The following is an 18,814-nucleotide window of genomic DNA, read 5'->3' on the forward strand; positions in this document are numbered from 1 at the left end:
CAAGTAAACACACATTTACTAGGACAGGCCTGGGGCCTAATTCACAAAGGTCTCTTAGGCTCTGCTAGACAACAAAGATAATGCCGATATCCTACATCATTAACTAGTTATTCTCTACAAGTAAACACACATTTACTAGGACAGGCCTGGGGCCTAATTCACAAAGGTCTCTTAGGCTCTGCTAGACAACAAAGATAATGCCGATATCCTACATCATTAACTAGTTATTCTCTACAAGTAAACACACGTTTACTAGGACAGGCCTGGGGCCTAATTCACAACGGTCTCTTAGGCTCTGCTAGACAACAAAGATAATGCCGATATCCTACATCATTAACTAGTTATTCTCTACAAGTAAACTCACATTTACTAGGACAGGCCTGGGGCCTAATTCACAAAGGTCTCTTAGGCTCTGCTAGACAACAAAGATAATGCCGATATCCTACATCATTAACTAGTTATTCTCTACAAGTAAACACACATTTACTAGGACAGGCCTGGGGCCTAATTCACAAAGGTCTCTTAGGCTCTGCTAGACAACAAAGATAATGCCGATATCCTACATCATTAACTAGTTATTCTCTACAAGTAAACACACGTTTACTAGGACAGGCCTGGGGCCTAATTCACAAAGGTCTCTTAGGCTCTGCTAGACAACCCGCCTCTTCAAAAGATAATGCCGATATCCTACATCATTAACTAGTTATTCTCTACAAGTAAACACACGTTTACTAGGACAGGCCTGGGGCCTAATTCACAAAGGTCTCTTAGGCTCTGCTAGACAACAAAGCATCCTCTTTGCAAGTCTTTTAGCATTGCACTGCGAGATCGCAAAGTTGCGAGAGTTTAGTGAATTAGGCCTTAGGTGCTTATAAAACTTTTAAAGTCTAGACTTGAGACTCTAATAGAGTCTGAGACACTAATGTCATGACAACGCCATACAAATTGTTTGGGTGTGACGTCATTAGAGATTGAGTCTGGACGGGCCTTGGTATTGATTATGAGGCTTGTGTTCTAGTGACTACTGTTTGGTGTTTTAGGTGCGTGTGGTAGCAGCAGATGGTGGCCAGCCTCCGAGGTCTGCAACAGCCCTTGTGTACGTGACAATACTGAGAAACTTTCAACCGCCTGTCTGGTCTCAGCAGACGTACACCTCCAGAATACCAGAGACCGTGCCTGTTCTTGACAAAGTGCTTACTGTCAAGGCAATGGATGGTGATCCCAAGGTATAAATCAAACACTTTACTAGTAAGGCCTAAAACAAATATATGTGTTTCCGGTTTCCCGACCTGCCCGAATTTTATGTAGCAAACCTGAAATGTTTTGAAGCAAAAAAAAAAAAATATATATTAATTTAAAAATTATGATTCCTGATTTTTTTTGCAATCGGCAATCTAGATTCCGAACACCGGCCAATTACGGTTTCTTGGTTTGATTTAATTTTTAACAAAAGAAGATGAAAAAGTTCCTATCTACCAACCCTTTTTCCTTAAGGATGAACCTGAACAACATTTTGTTTTTAGGCCTAATATGTAGTCTTTACTGAGGTGGCAATATATATGACTTCACATGACATTTGAACATTTTTATTGGTATTTAGTTTTTAGCCAGTCAGATTGCAAAGCTGTATATCACCAAGGCTTTGAATGATGATCTTCAGAGATAAGATGAACGTAACGTTTCAGGTTTATTTTACCAGTCACATAATTAGTATGTGAAAGAAAGAAATGTTTTATTTAACGACGCACTCAACACATTTTATTTATTGTTATATGGCGTCAGACATATGGTTAAGGACCACACAGATTTTGAGAGGAAACCCGCTGTCGCTACTACATGGGCTACTCTTTCCGATTAGCAGCAAGGGATCTTTTATTTGCACTTCCCACAGGCAGGATAGCACAAACCATGGCCTTTGTTGAACCAGTTATGGATCACTGGTCGGTGCAAGTGGTTTATACCTACCCATTGAGCCTTACGGAGCACTCACTCAGGGTTTGGAGTCGGTATCTGGATTAAAAATCCCATGCCTCGACTGGGATTCCAAACCCAGTACCTACCAGCCTGTAGACCAATGGCCTAACCACTATGCCACCGAGGCCGGTAATTAGTATGTGAAGTAGTTTATATGTGACATTTAAACAGTTGCTAATATGAATGCGTATTTGTTTCTAGACAACCAAATCAGATCTATAGAGCCTTAACGATACTATCATGAGTTTGTATTAATAAGAATAAGCAGCAAATTAATCTAATCATAAGTAATACTTCTGGAGTAAAAAAAAACAGTTAAAAAGTTTGAAAATATGAAGTTTTATATATATTTTTAAAATCTTTAATTCCTTTTAATCCAATTATTTTAAAATTTTGTTTAGTGATTGGTACAAAAATTAAATTGATGTGTGAAATTATTGTAGGCAAAAATTTATTTGGATGACAAGATATCACTGAATATAAGATATTGTAATTTTGAATTAAGCAAGCTATCTAGTATCACATTCAATTGTTAACTGTTTAATCTTTTGTTTTATTTCTTTATAATCTGTTTATTTGTGTTTGTAGCCTCCAAACAATGATGTATATTATCATCTGATGGGAAATGTTTTGTCACTCTTCTTCTTTGAAATTGACAAAACAAAAGGTGATATCAAGATTAGACGACCTTTGACACTGGACAAAGCACGGCCAAATCAGTATGATGTGAGTGGTTTCTATCACTTTGTTGTAGTGCACTCACATGTTTATACATAAAATTCATTAGATCAGGATATTGAATTCACAAATAACTCTAAAAACAACTTTACTGTCTTACAGTTTAACAGAGAACAAAAGAATGACCTTTTTAGCATAAACATTTAAATGAATTTTAGAATGGATGTAACATGCAAAGTGTTTTCCGTAGACATTTAGCAATCATGGTATACTAACACTTTTGGGGCACACTTTTCAGAGCACTTTTTTCATTAATTGCATTAAAAACAATTAATGCACTTGAGTTAATAAATGAATGGTAAAATAAATAACAGGCATATTTTATTAATTAATAATACATTTTCTGAGTGATTTATAAAGGCAATTTTAGAAAAAGGCTTGTTTAATGTCAGGGCAGCATGATGCTGGTTAAGACAAGATTGTGCTAGACTACTGAGACATGGTGCTGCACCATGCTAAAACAAGCTAGGAAAAACAATAAATAAATGTATTCAGGACAAATTTCTCAGTTATTTTCATTTTGTGACGCAATGACCTGACAGCATTTGCAGCTGAAGAAATATTTTGTTAACAGTAATTTCCATACATTCCAACACCCTCCCTTTCCTAAAACACAGTCTTTTATAAGACATGGTTTATGTATGAATTTAAAATATGTTTAACACATTTGTAGTTCAGTGTTCAAGCTACAGATGGTGGGACTCCATCATTGACCTCGACCATTAACATCCCAGTCAGAATACAGGTTTACAGAAACAACCAGGCACCAAAATTCAGCATAGAGCTCTACCAACAAACCATCCATGAAGGAATAAAAGTCACAGACAGTTTGGTAACTGTGACAGCTAAAGACAATGACCCTGATGTAAGATTTCAAATAGTACTGCTAATAGGAATAATAATAATTGTATTATCTAATATGCTGTTACTAGAATTATAGAATTTATGGTTTGTTTTCTTATTTTATTAAAGCTTTACATTTTAAGATAAGTGGGGTTTCATAGAAACCATTTTTAATGTAATTTTTCATGCTTATTTGATACCTATTTTTTAATATGCATGTAAATATTTTTATCATGTGCATATAACAGAAACTGTCAGCAGCTGAATAAATATAAGGCATATAATAATTGTGACATTTGGTCTAAATATTAAAGGAAAAACCAGGCCCATAGCCAGCATGTTTAGCAGGGAGGATCAAAATTTTATGTAGACTGAATTTATCAAATGCAAGCATCGAGGGCGCAGAGCTGTAGATGGGGAGGAGGGGAGAGGGACAATCCCAGTCATTTGGGGACAAGGACTTTTATGTGTAAAATCCTTCTTTTTTTTCATTTGAGCAGAACTCTCAATCCTATGGGGGGGGGGGGGGGTCAGACGATCCCCCCGATTCCCCCCTGGCTATGGGCCTGGAAACCTTCTGCAGCCATATGAATTACTCATAATTAACTGCAACAGATCTTTTATATGTACATTCTCAGAAACTACTAGTTTATAGAATGACTTTTGATGCACCAGTCATGAAGCATGTAACTTACAGAGTTATATAAAATTATATAATGTTTTGAGCTGTTGCTAATTAGAGGAGATGGGTAGATCTGAAACATTTTGTTAATTTTCAGGTATTTAAAAAGAAAATTTAATTTTGTAAATTAATCTTACAGATTGCATACAACGATTTTATGTGTTCATGTTTCAGTCAGAGTTCAGTAAAATAACTTACTCTATTGATGGCCCTGAGAAAGTTCTCAGCTTGTTTTCTATCGATGATAATGGAGTCATTCGTGCACTGGATTCAGCTGCTACAGACACCATTAACTTGGGATCAGAGACAAAATACAAGGTAAAACTGTTAATTTTTATTTCATTTACTTTAGCATTTTCTAGTGATGGATTATTGATTGTTTATTTGTTTTGATCTGTTGTTTTTGTTTGGGTGTTTTTGCAACCCAAATCACTAGGTTTCAAGAAAAGATCAAAATTATGACATACGTAATAATTATAATATACTGATAGAAAACAAATAAGGTTACCCTCAGTATTGTTGACCAATTGAATTTATTATTAGCAAAGTAATGTCTGGATGCAATGATGTAATTAATGATGGATTCAGTATCACTGATATGGTGAGGGGTTTGGTTGCAGTCATCATTTGCTGTTACTATTTATGTAATCAACTATTTTGTTCTTACTTATTACTCACAACTTACATATGTCAATGCAAGCTCATTTGGAGGTACATGTAGTCTGCTGACATAAATATTATGAAGGTTATGGTTGGAAAATGGACAAACAGTTATTCAATATTCACCTATATTTCAGATCTACGTGAGGGCTGCTGACAGTGGAAACCCTCCTCGGTATGATGTCTGTCTAGTGGAACTGACTGTAAATCACAATCTCAAGTCTCCTGTGATAGACCCACTTACCTACAACGAAACTGTACATGAGACACTTAAAGTAGGGGAACATATAACAACCATCAAGGCTTCTGATGCTGATAGATTGGTAAGTGATTTCTTTCTGAAGTGCACTGAATACACAATAAGCTCAACATAGCTGATACAAACTTGATGTTTGCAATACTTACCCTTCATTTGCATATCTGTCCATCCATATTTGCATTTGCAATATCATGACATTTCCTTATATGATGGTAGAACTAAAAGAAGTATGTTTCTTTGACTAAGATTGGAAATGAGCTAGAATTCAAGTTTGAATAGTGTTGATAATCACGTGATAATATACTAGTAAATAATTGAATTGCTGAACTACTGAAATTACTGCAATCAGTTGTTAATAAAACAGGACATCCTTCTGAAATCAGCTGAAATTGGTCATCTTTAAAAATAGCTTCACTGGTATCTTCCAGATTATAATTATATGTTTTTGAAAAAAAAAATCTTTTTCAGGCTCCAGACAACAATGTGTTCTTTACTTTAACTGGTTCCGCGAAAACATTGGAATATTTCCACATCAATCAGCAGTCAGGAGTGATTTCCATCAAGAAAAGTCTGCTTGAAGATCTATCTCCTGATAATACTCAGTATATTGTGAGTGATAGTTTGATAATACAGGCAATAGATATTATTAACTCTAAGTAAAAAACAACTGGTGATGCATAGTAACAAATTACAAATTTTAATGTGGAGGGGTTTTTTGTGTGTTTTTTATGTATATAATGTTCTTTTTAATGTGACAAACTTTAAACTGCAGTGAAACCCCTCTAAACTGGACACCCTTGGTACCACATAAAATGTCCTGTTTTAAGAGATATCCATTTTAGAGAGATTAAGTTCTTTAAAAAAGGACCGTGAAAAATGTCCGGTTTTGAGGGAATTCCGGTTTACAGAGGATCCAGTTTTGAGAGGTTTCAATGTACTTTCTTGCATAATAGTTTGGAAAGAGATAGGTCTGGCTCCTTTCTCCTATCTGTTTTGAACAGAATCAGTATGACAACAATTGTAAATACATAAATAATGAAATAATTAAAAATGCATTACAGTATATAATACATGTACCTTGAATATGTGCTCATTACAAGTATTTTGTAAACGTTTTATGCGTAAGTATTTTGTACTGAATTTTATCTAGTGTATGTCTAATGGTAGAATATTCCTATAGAGCTGAATGCTTTGCATTGACTAACAAATTGAATTATCTCGCCTTCATGTAAAATTCTTTAATCTCATTGGTTGTTTGCCGTTGGACAAATCCCTTATACCCCTGTGGGCGGAGCCAAATTCTCTTATACCCTGTCTGTAATTTCCAACAGTTTCCAGCCACCCCAGTTAATGCTAAAGCAATAATTGGATTATAAATAACATTGATAATCAATCAAGTATACATAATTAATTTTATTTTTACTATAAAATACACTATTTCAATACTTTTAAAAGCTGCAATGTTGAACTCGGCCACCTAATTACGGTCGTGGTGTTATTGTATTGATGCGCGATTAGCAATATTCTTGTTGTTTTTTTTTATTTTATTTTTCAAGATAGTATTTTTTTACTACATACATTTCTGATAAAAACAGTTTTGTTTTTTTATTAATATCTGTTTCATACAATTTGGTATTACAAACATTAGCAGTTAAAAACTTGTTTATCGATGGAACTGTTTTCATCACTGGCAAGTGGTTTCGTTGCGTCCGCATGGTACGGCTCCATTAATAAATTATTAACAATTATTGTCTGGCATTATTTTGATTATTTGGCTATATGGTTTAACATGTTGGCAAGATAAATATGTTGTAGAAGCATCTCTCGGGGTATATGGGTTTTTATGTACCCTCTGTGTGCTCTTTTACAAGAATACACAGAGGGTACATAAAAAGCCATATACCCCTTGTGATGCTTCTACAACTTATAATATAATAAAAACCATTTTTAATGTTTTTACCTAAATAAAATTTATTTTTTATTTCCAGATGCAAGTTACAGCTACAGATAAAGGTTTCATTCCACTTACATCAATCCAGATGGCTAAAATTACTATTAATGTTCTTCGTAATACATTTTCACCTCGTTTCATCAACACACCATATGATGTTCATATTCCCCGCACAGCTGGCAAGGCTACGTCTGTTGTCACAGTTTCTGCTCAAGATGATGATATAGATGTATGTATTGTGAAATAAGAGGAAAATATAAACTGATGTACCTATATTCAAACTTGATATAAATACAACTTAGCAATACTGTTCATTAGTTCCCTACTGGTCCAGTCGGAGGGGATTATAGGTTTCATATCCATCCTTCTGTCCGTCTGTCTTTCTTACTATCTGTCCGTCTATCACACATAGTTTTCCAGTCGTTTTTTTTTTCACAATGCCACAAAATATTGAGCTGAAATTTTGTATATAGTCTTGTCATGTACAGTTACAGGTAAAGTTTGACTTTCATAGTGATTTAATCGAAAAGAGTAGCCCATGAAGTGACCACAGCAGGTTTCCTCCCTCAATATCTGTGTGGTCCTTAACCATATGTCCGACGCCATATAACCGTAAATAAAATGTGTTGAGTGTGTTGTTAAATAAACCATTTCCTTCCTTCATGGTGATTTACCCATTTTTGACAGAGTAATGGCCCTTGAACTTGGGAGATTTAAAAGATTTTGCCCAGAAGTGGACATAATTGTTTCAGCAAATGCTTTTTATGTTATATAAATGTTTCTGATGATGATGTTTTAATTGTTGTATTTTAGAATCCATTCAACAACATAACCTACAGTATTGCCAGTCAGACAGCTGAAAGATTTGAAATTAATTCTGTCTCAGGGGAGATTATACTGTCCCAGGGAATTCAGTCTGACTCTGAATCAGCATATGTGGTAAGTATTTTTTTCACTTGTTAAAACTTGAAAGTTTATTACTGAGTCATAATTAGTGAACCTGAAAATGTGTGATGGAATGTGGTGATATATAACCAGGTTCAAGTGTAAGTGCAAAAACAAGAAAGTATTCTTAATGCTATTACTCAGTATTAACAATTATTCCAGTCTAATGCCATGATATCTCTGTAATTACAATTTGCTGTTTTAAAAATTTTGGTTTGTCAAGATATTTTCTGTCATTATATACATGTAGCATTGGTGAACTGGTGTTACAGAAATTCAGAATTCTGAAAGTGTAAATAATCCTTTTGTTCAATTGGAATCTAGTATGATGTGTTCTTTGGAACTGTTTGCATTTATCAAAAATAACTTAATTTCTGCCAAAAATATTAATATTACAAGTTATGAAAAAAAAATTCTACCACAATGCTTCCTTTGATTCTTAGAAAATATACTGAGAAAATAGACACAGATGGCTCTCTAGTTTTAAATAAGTAAAGTACACTTAGAACAAACATGCTTAGAACAAACTACTGCATAGAACGAACTGATCATAAAGTCCCGTTTTAGCTGCCTATATATTAATAACCCAACTTATGCAAATGTGTACAACGAACTACTGCTATAATGCAGGGACTATCATGGTCCCTTCTAGTTTGTTATAAGAGTACTTTACTGTAATCTAATACATCGGTTTGTTTTTGCATTTAGGTTACTGTAGTTGCTAAAGATGGTGGAAAACCACCAAAATCTGACTACACCATGTTCACCGTGACTGTTGACCGCAATTTGTTTGACCCTGTTCTGACGCTGCCAGTTGCACCAACGTACATGAATGAAACAACTGTCCTGGAGACAGTGGGCTTCAGTGACATCATCTTTGATGTGGATGCGGCTGACAGAGATGTTTCAGTGAGCCAGTTAAATTCTCCCCCATTACATTTCTCCTATTATCCATTTATCCATTCATTCATTCAACCAACAGTCCATCCACACACTTACACAATCCATCTGTCTACCCATGTATTCAACAACAGTCCATCCACACACTTACACAATCCATCTGTCTACCCATGTATTCAACCAACAGGCCATCCACACACTTACACAATCCATCTGTCTTCCCATGTATTCAACCAACAGGTCATCCACACACTTACACAATCCATCTGTCTTCCCATGTATTCAACCAACAGGTCATCCACACACTTACACAATCCTTCTGTCTACCCATGTATTCAACCAACAGTCCATCCACACACTTACACAATCCATCTGTCTACCCATGTATTCAACCAACAGTCCATCCACACACTTACACAATCCTTCTGTCTACCCATGTATCCAACCAACAGGCCATCCACACACTTACACAATCCTTCTGTCTACCCATGTATCCAACCAACAGGTCATCCACACACTTACACAATCCATCTGTCTACCCATGTATTCAACCAACAGGTCATCCACACACTTACACATTCTATCTGTCTTCCCATGTATTCAACCAACTGTCCATCCACACACTTACACAATCTTTCTGTCCATATGTCTACCCATCTATTCAACCAACAGTTCATTAACCCTTCCAGACACTCCATTCATCCATCCATCCATCTATCCATCCAAAGTTGAAATTAAAATGTGATTGTTTTTTGCAGAGTCCTTATAACAAACTTAGCTTCACTATTGCTGGAAGTGGAACAGCTCCAACATATTTTCTCATCAACCCTGATAGTGGTGAAATCAGACTTAAAACATCATTATTACAAGATAGCAAAAGTAAATATACTGTAAGTGTTTGAAATATTTTAATTTCTCATGTCATTTTCGTTTTAAAAATCTGAACAGTATTCTAAACATAGACAGTAAATCAAGTGAAAGTTAAAGTATAAACTTTAAACTGCCATATTTATTTTCTTAAATGGCTGATTTTTCAGCATTGCTAAACATGGAATTGGAAAACAGGAAGATGACATCCTCATAAAAGTGGGGTTTTTTTTATATGTTTAGTACATATGAATCATAGTTTCTAATAAATGTGGTTCCTTAGAAAAGAGTAGTTTGGTTAAAAATACTACTGTATTTCAGTGCAGTTAGCAGTTAGCATTTCAATATTTTACAGCAGCTCAATGGTACAGCGCTTGCCTGATGCGTGATTGATCTAGGATCGATTCCCATCGGTAGGCACATTGGGCTATTTCTCATTTCAGCCAGTGCTACACAACTGGTGTAAAAAAGGCCGTGGTATGTACTATCCTGTCTGTGGGATGGTGCATATAAAAGATCCCTTGCTGCTAATCGAAGAGTAGCCCATGAAGTGGTGACAGTGGGTTTCCTCTTTTAATATCTGTGTGGTCCTTAACCATATATCCGACGCCATATAACCGTAAATAAAATGTGCTGAGTGCGTCGTTAAATAAAACATTTCCTTCCTTCTTTATTTTACATACAGACATGAAATAAAAAAAATCAATTACAGAACTGATTCTAATCATTTATTTCTGTTATAATTTTAAAGTAATGTTTTTAAAAACCTGTGATATATAAGTATTGCTTGTATGATTACAGATCATTGTAAGAGTGGCTGACCAAGGCAAACCTGCACGTTCTGCAACCGCCACAGCGACCATTCACATCAATGTAATACGCAACCACTTTGGACCCCAGTGGGTTGGTTTGCCATACTCTAAAGTAATAGATGAAAATATTGCTGTAGGAACTTCTGTGTTTAAGATTGAAGCCCAGGATCAAGATCATCAGGCAAGTTACTTTGTTAAGTTCTGTTTAGTGCCTGTATGGTATTTATTACTTAATAAATTAGCAGACGTCTTGAAAAAAGATTCAGACAACTATTTGTTGGAAATTTCAGTTAAATATTAACATATTACTATAGTCTGTTAAAGATTAACATATTACTGTAGTCTGTTAAATATTAACATATTACTATAGGCTGTGTTAGAGAACCTGAATAACCTAGACAGGTGAACCAAAGGCATACAGCTTAGTATACAAACTGACAGCATGTTGACAAATACATACATATTTCAGGAAATATGTTTTTTAAAGTTCAATAGAGTATTGAGCTTCTTACCTCTGTTTATGCACCAAGATTATATATTTTAAGCATTTTATATCGATCATTTCAGTATTTTTGCCTTTTAATATGCATAAAATGTAACCTAAATGACATATAGAACTATACTTGACAAAATGTTGGTATCTTTTATAAGAGAAATTTGTTGTTGTTTTACTTTTTGATGTTTTGATTTACAGAATACATTTGAGCGTGTTTCATATTCTTTGCTTGGGGATGGAAATGCACCAACATACTTTGCAGTGGATAGCACAACTGGAGTAATCAGTAAAAAGAAGTCTCTCTCAGACGTCCTTGATTCTGTGTTTTTTGTAAGTGACATTATTATTATGATCTTAGAAACTAACATAATTCCTTTGTATTATTTCTTTCACAATTCTCACTTCTTCTCAGAAACTGGTATGAGTGGTTAAACAAATTTCATGTACACACTCATGGAAAAGGGAACACCACTACTCACTAACACCTATATGTATGCATCATATTAATCCGAAAGCCAAAACATATTTTACCATGTTGCACTTGTCCTTTTAATTTTTTATTCCCATTACAGATCCTAATGAAACTTTGTAACTTAATTCCTTTATGGGACAGGACGTAGCCCAGTCATAAAGTGCTTGACTGATGTGCATTCAGTCTAGGATCAATCCCCATTAGTGGAGTCATTGGACTATTTCTTTTTCCAACCAGTACACCACAACTAGTATATCAAAGGTTGTGGAATGTGTTATCCTGTCTGTGGGCTAGTGCATTTAAAAGATTGCTTGCTACTAATGGAAAAATGTAGCGGTTTTTCTCTCCAAGACTATATGTCAAAAACGTCCAAATGTTTGACATCGAATAGCCGATGATTAATAAATCAATATGCTCTAGTGGTATCGTTAACCAAAACTAACTTTAATTCCTTTCTTTATAAATGTTGTATATTCTGACATTGTAGTTGAGAATACTGGCTTTGGATAACGGTGTCCCTCCGAAAACAAACACTACTGTGGTTACGTTGACGGTCAACAGAAACCTCCATGCTCCAGAATTTAACCAGTTTCTCTTTGAGGTGACCATTGATGAAAACCAACCTGTTGGTGTGCCATTTTTGACTCTTAATGGAAGTGATGCCGACACTACAGTAAGTCAGTTGTTTGAAACAGGTGATGATTCATTTAAACCTGAATTAAATTACTGTTATGCTTTATGTCATAACACACTAGGCTAATAATCTTAATTTATTCCCATATATCTTTTCCAACATGTATTGGTATGTTAGTATATGTAGTAAAAAAAAATTGGTTTCAAAATTATTTGCTGCATAATCCAATGCATTTCATTAACAATTAAAAACCTTTTTTTTAAATAAGATTTCAAGCAGGTGAACTGTGACAAAAATTGGATTCCTGTACATGAAATATTGGAAACAAAACATTTGACCTTTTATTCCTTTAAATCGCAATAATTTTTACAATAAACTACTTAAACTGACGCTAGTACCTGACTAGTTTATGTGTCAGTACTCAAGATTGGTGCCACCAGTGGGGCAGGATATGTTTACCTTTTGCAAACGCCTGATATCATCACTGTTATGACAGTGATTCATGAGTGCATGTTATTACAACTACTTATATTAATGATCTCTATGCATTGCTTGGTTTGATTTAGTAAACTAGTCTGGGAGTGGCAATCCTCTGTAGCAGTGCAAGAGGGATAAAATGTGTCCAGTAAAGGATCTCCTCGGGAGTGGCTGTCCTCCTATAGACGAGACACTAGATAGAGATTCATCAAATCAACCACTATTTTACTAAATACCCATTCGACTGCATTGTGCAGAGATACGGCCCTGATCGTGTATTATGGTTTTGTCATTCAGATTCTAAGAATCGATAAACCTTCATAAAGGTGTTCTTGGCTTATCAGCACAACGATTATTTTACAGGCTCTGTCTAAAATTATCAGGTTTCCATGAGTTTCTTCCTCCCCCCTCCCTTCTGTCCTCCCAACAATTTCGTAACTGGGGAAGAGGCCATATGCACTTTTTTGTAAAAAAATCAAATTCCAAAATAAAGGAAATAATATTATTTTCTGTGTTTTCAGCCACCACACAATTTGTTTGAATTCACCATAGTCCAAGATGGCAGTAAGACACTAGACTGGTTTTCCCTAGAGGCTTCAACTGGAGACATTGCTGTTGCAAGGTTATTAACAACTGATCATGATGCCAATAACACTGTATACCAGGTAACTACATGTTTGATGGAGTATAGATAGGAATACAATTTGCAGTTTTTAATTAAAAGATTCAAGTTAAAATTATTGAAATAAGAGAAAATTAATCAGTTTCAAAATTTCCAAATTTAAAAAGTTAATTGGTACAATAATTAATTTAAAGTACAAGTCTTCTAAAAATGTTTATTTCACAAAAAGCAAACACAAATTCAACATTTTAAAATATTCATATTTATTCACAAAAGGCCATGGGGAAACTATGAGAAACTGGAGAAAATATGTTCATGTACGGCAGCCTGTTTATGTACATTGGTAAATAAACCATTGTCCGTCTAACACGAAGAGGCCATGTTCATTTTACATACACAGGTAATCAGGTAGTGGTTATATAACAGACGAGTACTTATTTTTCGACCAATTGGCATTTCAACCAATTGGGAATTCGACCAAATGGGACGACACTGTAGTATGTACTATCGTGTCTGTGCGATGGTGCATATAAAAGATTCCTTGCTACTAATGAAAAAATGTATCGGGTTTTCTCTCTAAGACTACAGGTCAAAATTACAAAATGTTTCACATCCAATAGGCGATGATTAATAAATCAATGTGCTCTAGTGATGTTGTTAAACAAAACAAACTTCTTTTTTTGTATGTATATAATATATCAGAAATATTTTCTGTACAGCAATACATGGTTTAAGATGTGTCTTTTTAGTTTCAAGTTCAGATTAAGGATCAAGGCACTCCATCTAGAAGTGGAAAACAGAAGGCAATTGTCCGAATAACAGTGATTCGAAACAAACATGATCCAGAGTTCAGTAAAAACCCGTATCTCATTGCCATTGATGAAACTCAAGCTGTTTTGTCCAGTGTAGGACGGATTACTGTCAGTGACAAGGATGCAAATGTGAGATCATTATGTATTTCATTTCTTTTAATTTTCAGTTGATTTTAGTTCATTTTAGTGTTGTTCATTTGGTTCAAATCATTTTATATCTGTCTACTTTCTTTTTTTAATTTTTTTTTAATTTTATCTGGTTTGTGAATTTGTTCTTATGTACTACTAAAATTGTATTTATTTGTTAATGTAAATTCATTATATTTCATTTACTAAATATTTTTATGTTTAATGTTGGGCATTCTAGTTTGTTATATAGGTATTTCAAACCACATATGATAATCAAATGTTGGTCTTTGTTTTTTTCCAGGCCCCATTTAATACCATTATGTTGCGTGTTATTGGCGATGAGAAAGGACCAGATCACTTTCAGTTGGAAACTAATGGAGATGTCACTGTACACAGAGATTTGACTAAGGATACGGAAACAAGATATACTGTAAGTCTATCTTAGAAATTACTGATTCAAGTTGTAGGGTAGAAAGTATTGAAGAAGCTACATTGTATGGGACTCATTTCCCATGTATAGGACTCATTGTTTTAAAGTGTTAAACCTTCAGGTATTTTTAGAATTGTATTTAACCTATAACTTAATTTTATGTTGTGTTTCGGTTTTCCCATTATAAGCTCATTGTATAAAATCTTTCACCATCATCTTGGGAGTCACCATAATTTAGATTTATAGATGTTCAAGTATTTGTCAAATTATAGTTGACCAGTCACTCTTTTTTTAAGAGATTATTTAGATCATCTTATATAGAAGGTTATGTTAATGGAAATTAAATTAATTCAAAAATTCTGTAGTTAAATCAGAAGAGGTGTATTTTATGGCTCATATTTGTTATTTATTGATTGAAAGTTTATTGATTTATTTATATCCATCAAAATCTTTGTTTTCACTACAAGAACACAAAGAATAAGATACAATACTTCTTAACGGATCAAAGTATGCCCATGGAATAGGTAGGATTGAGGTACTAAAATGTTACACTTTGGACAGGAAATTCTTCCATAAAAAACCCCACAAGAAGTGAGAGAGTAATTATTTAAATAAAGGATTCTTTATTTCCAGCTGTGTGTGCAAGCTCATTTCTTTATTTCCTGCTATTTGTAATGTGTGGAAGCTCATTTTTAAAAAATTTCAACTGTATAGAAGCTCATTTATTTTCAGCTGTGTGCGAAAGCTTATGTTTTTTATTTTCAGCAGAAAGTGGAGACTCACTTCTTTATTTTCAGCTGTGTGTGAAAGCTCATTTGTTTATTTCCAGTTACGTGTGGAAGCTCATTTGTTTATTTCCAGTTACGTGTGGAAGCTCATGATGGAGGCATGCCACCAAAATCTGCTACCGCCCTGGTGATTATCACAGTGAACAGAAACCTGCATGTTCCTGAGTTTACGTTAGATGCGTATAAGCAGAGAATTCCAGAGACCACCAGTCTTGGAGTCAGCATATTGCAGGTCGCTGCCTCTGATAGAGATACACTGGTGAGAGATGGTCTTATGATCTTAAATTAATAGTGATTATACAGGCTTTAAATAAACAGTATAATATTGGAAATATATGGATAATTATGCTCTTATGGATAATTTAAAAGCATATTTTTCACTATTAGAGCCATTTTTCTGAAATCAGTCATTACTAAGATTTTATTGTTTAGATTATCCATTTCTGTACATCTGAAGTATTTTTGGTACTCCTGGTGTTTTTAATATCACAAAATGCATTGTTCATTTTTTTTTTTTTTAATGCACATATTTCTGAGAAGAAATGGTTGTGGAGTTAAGTTCTAGTCTGTTTTTTATGGGTATTTCACTGTGTCAACATCACAAACTCTTGTTTCATTCTGTGTTACAGGTTTTGTAGATTTAACTAAACTTAGTATCACTTTTTTTTACGGATTAAAACTAGGGTATTTGACTTTAATAGTTGAATATGTTCTTTTTCCAAAACTAGTATTCAGTTAATTATAAGAATATTATCACTGACTGATTATTCAATTAAGATCTTTCAGCCATCTGATATTCTGAGTGTGTTTCCATTTGTTAATATGGGGGTGTTTCCATCCATAGTGTATAACAAATTTTTAGAAATGTGAATAGTTGTTGCTTCTGCATGTATATTATATAATATCAAGACATGCAATCCTTATTTGAAACTGGTCTTAATACTGAATTACCAATATTATATTAACAACAATAAGTACAGTTTTTATCACATTACTTGTCGCTTGTGTGTCAGGATGGATAATGTTATGGTTGCCTTTTGGGGCTCAAAATGTACTGAAAATTAGCATTGGGTCTGACTACTCGTAATCCATAATATTGAGGTGGTCTTACTATTAAATAAGGAAATATTCTGAATTTTAAATATTAGTTTTTATAGAGGGATGATCTTCAAATAGGGGTGTGGTTTTACTGTCATTTCTATTTGCATGAAAAATCTGTTTTTCTTATAGCAAATAGCATTCATAGACAGCAATATTTGTAATGCACAAAAATAGAAATGTTAGAAAGATTATGACAACATGTGCATGTGTGAATAAGTCACATTTGTCCATATAAGCATTGAACTAAAGCTAATACACACTTACAATTGATGTTTTATCAAAGTTGAATGTGTAAGAAATGTAAAAAAAAAAAAAAATGTGGACAAACTTGGATCATGGGTTTTGTTTCTTGATCTTTCATTTTAATGGTAAAAATTATGTTCGAAGATAAAATAATATATTTAAATAAGATGTCAAATATTTAATACTATGCAACTCCTTTCAGGTTCCTTATAATTCTGTAAAGTACAAGATAAGCTTAGAGCCATCGAGTGATTTTGGAAGACAATACTTCATGATTGATGAGATCACTGGTGTCCTTACAGCTCGCAAGTCTCTTCGCAGTGACCCAGCCCAAACACTGGATTACACTGTTAGTATTGATGAAATGGAAACTAGTTACATACTCCTGTCCACTGGAAATTTAGGCATGTCAGTCTTGGATACAAGTACCAACAACACAGACTAGTATTATTGAATTCATTATGCTGTATAATCCTGTTCACCTTTCCTAATTATGACACAGTTCAAATTTCTTGTTACGATTGCTGGCAATCCTACTTCAGGCGGTGCAAGAGGGATGAAAACATCCTGTTACGTATCTCCTAGGGGAATGGTGGTCCTCTTAAGGACAAGCACATGATAGTGGATCATGGAAGCAATCACACCTTTGGCTAACGTCTTTTTGACTTTGATATCAAAATAGTTTTGTTCAGATATAATGTTATTATATTTCATCTAAAAATTGCGTGATTATGTTTGATTTGGGGGGGGGGGGGGGATCAAGATTTCTTATTGAGTTCGGTACTGTTAATTAACATCTTGACATAGTTTGTAGCTTATACAGACAAGGAACTGGGCTTGTTAATCAAACAGAAGAATTTTAGTTTCACATATCATATAATAATTGTACAAAACTAGTGAAATTATAAAGTAAAATTTTTACATAAAAGTGTGATCATCATCTTGTTTGCTTTTCAGTTCAGTGTTGAAGCTATTGATGGAGGTGGTCAAAAGTCAACTAAGAATGCCTTCATCACAATAAATGTGTTCCGTAATTTGCACGCTCCTGAGTTTGCTGCTGTGGACTACAACCTGGAAATCAACAACACGCATCCTGTAACTTCTCTAGTCTTCGACTCCTTGGCAACAGACAAAGATGATCATGTATGTTTGTATATTTATGTACTGCATTCGATATAAATTTACATATATATCAATGTACAGATATATTTTATTTCTGATTCAATGAATATTGCAATGTCTGAATTTGACATATTAATGATAACTTCATTTTAAAAATAAAACCAATTTTTTGCTAAATGTCAGGCCCGTACTCAGGATTTTTAATGGGTGGGTGCGAATTGCTCATGATGGGACCAATCAACATAAAAATAACACCTCAAAACAACAACGATTATGTAACGTTATTTAAATTTAATAGAGAAAAGTGGACCTTTAGTAATTTGGGGGGGTGCGTACACACCCGTCACCCCCCACCCCCCACCCCCCACCCCCTGCGTACAGGCCTGAATGTGTTTCATTACGATTTGTTATGTTCACACAATAATAATTTATTTACATATACTTGAAATGATGTAAATGGAATTGCAAAACTAATAATTACATTATATAATATATGTACACACACACACACACACATGCGCACACACAGAGATAATAATTACAGTTGGTGTCTATTGATTTTGGGTTTAAATGAACATCTTTTTTTCTGAGATTAAATTTGAAAAGGAAATTAAACCAAATGTTTGACTTCTTTTTTTTTGTTGTCCAGACACAGTTCAACACGATTACCTATCGTATTATTGGTGATGATGATGGTCAAGTGTATTTCAGTGTTAATAGTGTTAATGGTAGAGTATTCTTGGCTAGAAGTGTCAAGGGAATAGTTCCTTCAGAGTTTAAGGTAAGAATATTTCTTAAGGTAAGAATATATTCAAATTACGGTTTGTGTCATATTTATTGTTATAAAATTTAATTCA

At 34.2% G+C, this 18,814-nt stretch overlaps 1 protein-coding gene across 2 annotated transcripts in view; it reads left to right on the top strand.

The window, feature by feature from the left end:
• The window catches only part of LOC121378881, a 141,887-nt gene that overhangs the window by 15,700 nt on the left and 107,373 nt on the right, over positions 1–18,814 (top strand). For both annotated transcript variants that reach the window (XM_041507238.1, XM_041507237.1), the window contains exons 16-35: positions 1,041–1,226; positions 2,563–2,700; positions 3,386–3,577; positions 4,412–4,555; positions 5,035–5,220; positions 5,625–5,765; positions 7,145–7,336; positions 7,921–8,046; positions 8,761–8,961; positions 9,711–9,842; positions 10,621–10,812; positions 11,326–11,457; positions 12,087–12,272; positions 13,232–13,375; positions 14,082–14,273; positions 14,575–14,703; positions 15,565–15,750; positions 17,038–17,184; positions 17,793–17,978; positions 18,607–18,738. In XM_041507238.1, the coding sequence (XP_041363172.1) occupies positions 1,041–1,226; positions 2,563–2,700; positions 3,386–3,577; positions 4,412–4,555; positions 5,035–5,220; positions 5,625–5,765; positions 7,145–7,336; positions 7,921–8,046; positions 8,761–8,961; positions 9,711–9,842; positions 10,621–10,812; positions 11,326–11,457; positions 12,087–12,272; positions 13,232–13,375; positions 14,082–14,273; positions 14,575–14,703; positions 15,565–15,750; positions 17,038–17,184; positions 17,793–17,978; positions 18,607–18,738 (3,264 nt within the window). The remainder of the gene's footprint in view (positions 1–1,040; positions 1,227–2,562; positions 2,701–3,385; positions 3,578–4,411; positions 4,556–5,034; positions 5,221–5,624; positions 5,766–7,144; positions 7,337–7,920; positions 8,047–8,760; positions 8,962–9,710; positions 9,843–10,620; positions 10,813–11,325; positions 11,458–12,086; positions 12,273–13,231; positions 13,376–14,081; positions 14,274–14,574; positions 14,704–15,564; positions 15,751–17,037; positions 17,185–17,792; positions 17,979–18,606; positions 18,739–18,814) is intronic.

The sequence above is a fragment of the Gigantopelta aegis genome, chromosome 8 (assembly GCF_016097555.1).
Source record: "Gigantopelta aegis isolate Gae_Host chromosome 8, Gae_host_genome, whole genome shotgun sequence".
Lineage (NCBI taxonomy): Eukaryota > Metazoa > Mollusca > Gastropoda > Neomphalida > Peltospiridae > Gigantopelta > Gigantopelta aegis.